Source organism: Oreochromis aureus, linkage group 9 (assembly GCF_013358895.1).
Source record: "Oreochromis aureus strain Israel breed Guangdong linkage group 9, ZZ_aureus, whole genome shotgun sequence".
NCBI classification, from domain to species: Eukaryota; Metazoa; Chordata; class Actinopteri; order Cichliformes; family Cichlidae; genus Oreochromis; species Oreochromis aureus.
Genome location: NC_052950.1, coordinates 38,687,364 through 38,695,331, shown reverse-complemented (window position 1 = coordinate 38,695,331; position 7,968 = coordinate 38,687,364). Strand labels below are relative to the sequence as shown.

At 39.0% G+C, this 7,968-nt stretch overlaps 1 protein-coding gene across 1 annotated transcript in view; it reads right to left on the bottom strand.

Moving 5' to 3' along the window:
* Positions 1-254: 254 nt before the first annotated feature.
* The window catches only part of LOC116309697 (NACHT, LRR and PYD domains-containing protein 12-like), a 32,134-nt gene continuing 24,420 nt past the window's right edge, over positions 255-7,968 (bottom strand). The window contains exons 8-18 of the mRNA XM_039617295.1: positions 7,792-7,968; positions 6,941-7,117; positions 6,276-6,449; positions 5,754-5,791; positions 4,198-4,268; positions 3,750-3,805; positions 2,748-2,962; positions 2,247-2,506; positions 1,746-1,865; positions 1,507-1,636; positions 255-1,403 (exon numbers count right to left, since the gene is read on the bottom strand). Of these exons, the coding sequence (XP_039473229.1) occupies positions 1,054-1,403; positions 1,507-1,636; positions 1,746-1,865; positions 2,247-2,506; positions 2,748-2,962; positions 3,750-3,805; positions 4,198-4,268; positions 5,754-5,791; positions 6,276-6,449; positions 6,941-7,117; positions 7,792-7,968 (1,768 nt within the window). The 3' untranslated portion in view covers positions 255-1,053. The remainder of the gene's footprint in view (positions 1,404-1,506; positions 1,637-1,745; positions 1,866-2,246; positions 2,507-2,747; positions 2,963-3,749; positions 3,806-4,197; positions 4,269-5,753; positions 5,792-6,275; positions 6,450-6,940; positions 7,118-7,791) is intronic.

Sequence of the window (7,968 nt, the reverse complement as noted above, 5' to 3'; positions counted from 1 at the left end):
GAAAGAGTCGTCTCTCACTGCAGCTTATTTTTATCTGCCATCATCAACCTCATTCACATCTCTCACATACTCAACAACAATTATTTACAATATTAGCAGATATTAACAGAAATGCCACCCACCCTGAAGCTACTGGGATAAAACAAAAGCCATCTTCATGCTACAGACCTCTGGTCTTTGGTGTCACACATGCTGTCCTCTTCCCTGTCAACTTTTGTATGTGTGACATAGGAAGTCAGAGGAAACTGACTGAAGACTTTTAGAGGAAATTTAATGGCTTAATTTAAAAGCAGAGAGGAAGGAAAGAGGAATCTTTGTGATTACCAAACTGTGGTGATTTTAATCACATAAGGAACAGTTAAGACAGATGACTGTATGAATATTAATGCAATGTAAACACATGAAAAACAAACTTCATACAAAATAATTAGAATAATTTCACAGTAACATTAATTTGATTGATTCAGATGATCAAGACTGAAAAAAATAAACTTGCAGAGTTGATCCAGAATCCTTCAAACCACGAAAGTTTGAAGACCACAAGCCTTTCCCTTCCAAAATAAAGCACCTTGAAATTGTTATTGTTAATCTGAGTACTTGACTATATAAGAATCAGTCCATTTACCATTTAATCTGGGATTATTTAAAAATAGTTTGAGTAAAAATGAAAACTTAATAATAGCATTTCTATCAGTTTAAAACTGATCAACATGTAAACGTGCACATTTCCTGTCTATATGTGTGAGGTATTTTTTTAATCTTTCATGTGACTTTCAGTTCTGCCTCCATCACCGATCTTCTATCGCCATCTAGTGAAAGAAAACTAGAATGACTAAACTTTACAGAAACACCTTTAACATTATGAAGCAGTGAGTTTCATCCGAGACTGAAACTGTTAACAACTCCATCTGATTTTCTGCTCAGCATCCATTCAAACAAGTCCAAGTTTGTTCAAGAGAATCACTTTCAGAGTGATTACAAAAACTCGTCATTTCAAGATTTCACTAAGTAACGTGAGACTTTAGCATCAGAGCCCACAGCTCATGAGCTTCTTTAGAGGTTGTTTTGGCTTCGCTTTGGCACGAGCACTCTGAAAAGGCTCGGGTCCACCTCTTTGAGAACATCGAGCAGATGTCTGCGGGCATCATTTCCTTTTCGTCGCACGGTGTCGATTATGCTTCGCACTTTATTTGCTCTGCTTTTTGTCTCAGATGTCCCAGACTCCATCTCTGCATCAGTAATAACTTGACGCTCGAGGAGTTTATCTACAATTTTGTTTAAACCCTCTGCAGACACTCTTTCAATAAACTCTGAGCGGATTGGCAGCAGCTTATCCTCCTCTTTTTTGGTTTTTTGGTGTGCGCCGTCCTCTGGTGAGACTCGGTCCTCTTCTGGGACAAACACTAAAAAGAGACTTAAATATGTTTTCAGTTGAACTTTTATAAAATGTCCTTGTAGCAGAAATTTATAGTCATTTCTGCTGCTGCAGACGAGTGGAACTTTTACCATCACGACGCCAGACTTCATTTCCATCTTGGTCTTTGACTATCAGAGTCACAACCTCCAGCTTTGCAGTCAGGAAAACCTCAAATGTTGGATAGTAATTCGGTCCAAGCTTGTTCCAAAACTCTGCGTGCTGAAAACCAACAAGAATATGTGTTTTTAATAGGGACTGACTGAAAAGTGTGCTTATTTTAGATTTGACTTTATTTTCAGGGGCATTTTATTCACAACTGTTGGCTCACGTTCGGCTGTATCTTCAGGCCCTCGGGTTCACAGTGGACACTGTAACGCTGACCGATGTGAAGCACGCAGTCTGAAGACGTCTCAATGTATTTAGCATCACTGCCTTGTTGCTTTTTAACCTCAGTGGTAGGACATAAAATTATGTTAATGTTCATATGTTGATCTGTTCATCTATAGAAATCATTTATAATTACCAAGTGTTGACTAAAGTGTGGAACAAATGATCCAGTGCAGTCAGTAAACCCAGGTTTACTTTGTCAGTAGGGGGGAGAGAGAACTAATCAACTCTGGATCTTTACTGAAGTCAAGAATAAAGCGCTGTGATTGGTCAGTGAGAGGGAGGTTCTGCAGTCTGAGAAGCTTGACTCTGTGCTTCTACTAACCAATGAATAAAGCCCAGGGTGTCTGCCCCCTACTGGAAGCATCAGAAATCTGCAGGTAAACCATTTGGTTTCTGATGGTGACTACAGAGCGAGACCGCCTGAGTGCTCTATGCTTACCTCTGACAGATGGATTCTTTCATGCAGGAGAAACACGTTGATTTTTGGAGGCACTGTGTCTTTAAATCGGAGGAACAGCAGAACCTGGCCTGGTTCTGGGATTTTAAAGGACTTTTTAACAAAATTCCAGATAAGGCCAAAGGCAGAGAGGTGGGAGACGTTCACAATCACATGTGTGTCGTTGATCCTCATCGGTTTCAAGATGCTCATCCCATCATCAAAGATGTGGGCGACAGACAGCAGGCCATCAACACACAACGCTGTGAAAGCAAAGAGCTGCTGCACTTCGATTTCCTGCTCAGGGATTCATCCTGCACCATTTACTTCTCAACACTTTAGGTAGTTCAAACTAATCACTGTTATCTACAAGTTAGATGCTACCCTTTATTAATGTGTGCAACAAAAATCATAATAAAGTGCTTGTTTTGATACTGAAAACAATTCATCTCAACTGAGCACCACACAGATGTTTTCAGAGCATCATCACAGCACGGTGCTCACCCTCCTTTGTTTCACAGTGTGGCAGGTGGAGCTGACGGACTGCATCCTCAGAGCATGTGATGTTGAACAGCGGCCCTGCAGCTGTTTTTCCAGCTTGTTGAAGGAGGCTCTCATCCCATTGGACATTCCGGTACAGCAGCTCCGCCTCCTGAGCCATGACAAACACCAGTCTGGTCAGAGTACACTGGAACACACCTGGACCAGGACACCTGAACCTGTAGAAGAGGAAAAGATTAAACTAGAATCTAAAAGAAAGAAACCAACGAGAACATCTGAAGCTTCTGTTTGAGTCCAAACTGTCACATCCAGCAAAGTGAAGAGATGCTACATCTGTAACTCTGCTGTTATTAATTCTACTCGTGGTTTGGGACGTCTCAGGGTTTGACTCACATGTCACATTATTAGAATACGGTCGTGGTTAGTCACTCCGGAGGCTTCGGCCTCTTTGGGGGCTCATAGTAACTTGCCATCACTGTATTTGAGTTTTATATTATCAGAACACCTCAAATCACACAGAACCCAGATGAACCCCATCATCTCTAACAGAGCCAGGCATTTATGGAGGATAGGCAGCTGTTACTGGACCTGCAGAGCCAAGTGAAGGTCCTGCCTGAAGTCTGACATTCTCTCTGTCTGTCACTGAGACGAGGGACGTCAACTGTCTGATCAGTTCCTTCATCACTGATAGTGCAAACTAAAGCTGAATAACTGAGATCTAACTGTGCTGCTGCATCAGAAACTGAAGCTCCAGATGATGTTTCAGTGGAAATGATGTCTGAGTGAGATGGACAAAGGAAAACACAGAGGGAGATGGCTTTGAAAAGCAAAGTACACAAATACACACAACGTCTCATATATTAGACATCGATGGAGAGGAGGAGGTAATTTACTATGTCACACCTCCAGGTGTGCAATACAAATCAGGTCACATCAGAGCATGCGTGACATCATTCTAATGTGGAAGAAGAAGAGAAAGCAGTGACAGCTGTGGTTTATTATCACCTGTAGGACATTTGGGTGGATTCAGTCTGCTCTTCAGGTGTGAAGCTTGATGGAGGCTGGGATTCAGACAGGAACAACATCAGCTGTTTAAAGCACCAACAAACAAGTAAGCAGTGAAGAAACTACAAACCACACAGCGTACACATCAGCAGTTATATGTACATACTTTCAAAACTGGCAGTAAAAGATTGTGATTAATAATACTGAAAAACTGGAGCCATGCAGGATGAAGCTTAAAGCATCCTGATAACGTACATTTAATCAGTGTTGCAGTGCAAATAAATTCAACACATGGAGTTAGTTTCTGAACTGAAGCCTCCTTTGTTCCATCAGACAAAGTTTAGATTACTACTATGAAAAAGTCTACTGAAGAAAGTCTTTAGTGACCTGCCGAGATTAACAGTCATTACATGTGTAAATGATAAGGATCCGCCTGCTTTTGTCTCACCTTAACTGGCTCTATGTCATCCTCAGATAAATCAGCTAAAGGGTTCATATCCAATGTTTCCTCAGAGTCACCTGATGAGAGACAAACAGCAGAATAATTCAGGATTCCCTGGAACACTTTTCATCAGAGCCGACTGCAGAAGCCCAAAGTGTACTCAGAAATATTTTGCTAGAAGTCCAAACTGATTTTTGTCTGAATAATTAAACAAGATCTGAAAACATGCCATCGTTTTCAGCTGCACCAACAATAAACTTTTATAGAGCAATGTTTCCCAACCTTTTGGAGCCACGGCACATATTTCAGATTTGAAAAAAACCCCAAACAAAAATGTCACAAAAAGCATATTGATAGTTTTCCCCACGCACCAGGTATAGTGGAATCTGCTTGGTTTGTCCCCAGTACACCTTTTTTTTCCTTCTGACCACTACTCATACAAGGGTCTTCATGTGGTCAGACTGCCTACTTTTTCTTTTAAAATACTTATCTATTGCTATTACAGCTGCATCGTCTCACAGCACTGATTATTATGTAATTTCTTCTTCATCTTCTTTTGTTTTACTGGGAGTTGGCAACCCATTTAATTAGAGCAGGTAGTTGTACTGCCCTCTAGTGGAAGAGAATGTAATTATTCTGCCCGTTACTCACACCAGTCGCTTAGAGTACCCATCAGGTGGAACCAGATAATCTTCCACGGCACACCTGATCATTTGGGAAACACTTTTATAGAGTATATGAATATGTTGACCAAAACTTCAAGCTTTGTTGACAAACAGCTCTTACATCTGTAGGTGAACATTCATATCACTCATCCATTTTAAAAAGGTAACTGTATAAGGAGAGCACTCTTCAAAGCGCACAGTCACAAAGGGGCTTCACAGGTTGGTTGAAAACACATTAAAGAGGTGTGCATATCCCAACATACAAAGATGCAAGCGTGCATTCTCAATAAATATTTGCATAGAAACATTTGACGTGATCCAATGATGGTGTGTGCAAGATGAAGGAGAAGCTCATCTATGAAACTAACATTTCAACATTCATTTAAAACAACCTGCACACTCAGCCGACCTAACGGGATGATGAAGGAAGGCTGTTTCAAAGTTTAGGCGCTGAACTCCAAATATGAGTGTGGAAGTGTCAAAAGCTTCTGATGCAGTGAAGCTGCTGGGTTAGCGTCTCACATCAGCTATAAGCTTCTCCACGTCCAGGGTTTGAGTGCAGCGGGCTAAGAAAAGATATCTACGAGGAGTTCTGGAGTCCCACATAGTAACCTTCTAATTGTTATGATTTCTGAAACGTGGAATAAACCTGTTCATCATCAAATTACAATTTTGAGCTCCAAACAAGACATTTTAAGGTGTTTAAGGTGTTTTATGGCCTTACAGACCTTGTAGCATTTTAGCACCTATGAAATACTGACATTTTTCAAATATTTCCCACACATCCATAAAACATAATTTATACAATTTCTATGTTAAAATAAGCACACAGTCATTTACATATTTGATGCTGTTGATTAAATATTGGTGAATATGAGACATCATCTCAGTACTCACAGGCTTTTTCATTGGAAGGTTCAATCGTCCTGTCAACCCTGTAGATACAAACAGAAGAGTTTGAGTACAGAATAATCCATGTTTGCTTGAAGCTTCAGCTTAACTTTATTAATTAAAAAAACAAAAAGATTTAAAAATGTATTTTTTTCTGCACAAAGGTGATGTTTGGTTTGTTGGGTTGCTCTACAATTTTATAGTATCTTTATCTAAAAACAACAACAACAACAAAAATACAGAATATTTATTAAATCACATTTTTTTTAATTTGGTTCAGCTGCACTTAAAAATATGGACTTGAAGCTTGATTTGCCAGATCTGACCAAACTGATAAAAGACTAAAACTAAACACATTTTCTGTGCTTGTTTTTCTTAATTTCAGGTAATGTATTAAACAATATCATTTCAATTAATTTTTTCTGAAGTCAACTTTTTATTTTTATTTTAGTCAAATATTTTTCACATCTACTTTCAGCTTTTAGCTTAGTGTTATTTAACTAAAAATAACTGCGACCCTCTACTGACCCCAGAGTCTCCAGTCTCCACTGTGGATTCTCCACAAGCTCAGACAGCTGCTTCAGATCTGATTCCTGCAGGTTGTTTCCTCTCAGGCGCAGCTCACTCAGATAGGAGGGGCTGGACTTTAGCGCTGAAGCCAGATACTCACAGCTGATCTCTGACAGATCACAGTACTCCAGTCTGAGTAAAAGTAAAAGATTTAAGATTATTGTACAAACTTTATGCTTGAAATCATATAGTTATAGTTTATTTTATTGTGTACTTTTATTAAACATGCCCGTGACCACAGTTTGACATATTTTTATCCTTTTAGAGCCAACCTTTTTATCTCTAACTTTAACAATTAAGACTCCATTATGAAGAACCACAGTGTGGGTCAGTATATATATTATGTCTGCAGGTCAGTGGAAAAACAACTTGAAAACATGGTGCCTGACCTCAGGAAGAAACCTGCAGTTTCTGGCCATTCTTAGATTGCAGTCATTCTTTGCAAGAATTATCTGAATTACAAATACTAAATTTATGAGAATCCATTAAATTATGTTGAAGACCCATAAATACACACTGAAATTCAAACCCCATTGAAGCTCTCATGTTCAGCTTTGAAACAAACTTAATTTGGACTTTTTCTTCTCATGTTTATCTCAGCACAACTAAAACATGGTGCTGACCTCAAAGTCTCCAGTCTGCAGTGTGGATTCTCCAGAAAACCACACAGATGCTCCACTCCTGAATCCTGCAGTTTGTAGTTGGAGCTCAGGTCCATCTCTCTAAGAAAGGATGGGTTGGACTTCAGAGCTGACACCAGAAATCTGCAGCTGTGTTCTGACAAGCTGCAGTCCTTCAGTCTGAATAAAACAAAAGACATTTGTAAGCTCAAAAGTTTCTGCTTAAAATCGTTCCGTTTTTCATTGTTCAGAGCTGAAGGGAGAACAGAAAAATGGTTATTAAATGAAAACAATTGCAAATGAATATTTGTCAGATAAAACTAATAAGTCATTCATTTCAAATCCTTAACCATTGTTTTTTTTATTTATTTTACATGAAGTTAGTGTTTTTTCCATTGATATTTCCTTTTTATAAATTGTATTAACTTGATGTTATTACTGTTGTTGTTGTTGTTTTTATTGTGGCTGTTGCACAAATGTGCCATCTCATAGCTTTATTGTAGCTTATACACATTTCAGGAGTCTAGAAACAATAGCCATCTCTTGAACAAAAACCTTTTTTGGTTCACTTCTGGTATCTTTTGTTCATCCCACATCTCAGTTTATTGTTCTTTATTGTTTGCATTAATAGACCACTGTAGACCATTATTCTGGCCTAGAGTAACTAATGTTAGAAAAAAAATTCAACAACAGCTGTTGTATAAAACTGTAGTTAGAAAAGTACAGAAAGTACATAAATGTCAACAGCATCGTCTGAATCTGATTTAAAGCATCAACATGCTACAATGACTGAAATTCCTCGGTTTTAACCGTTATATGATTGGATATTATGTTTCATCACAACTGTGTCTGACCTCAAAGTCTCCAGTTGACAGTGTGGACTCTCTAGAAAACCACACAGCTGCTGCACTCCAGAATCCTGCAGCTTCTTGTTGCCACTTAGGTCAAGTTCTCTTAGATGAGAGGGTCTGGACTTTAGAGTTGAGGCCAGATAATCACAGCCAATTTCTGACAAACTGCAGTTCCCCAGC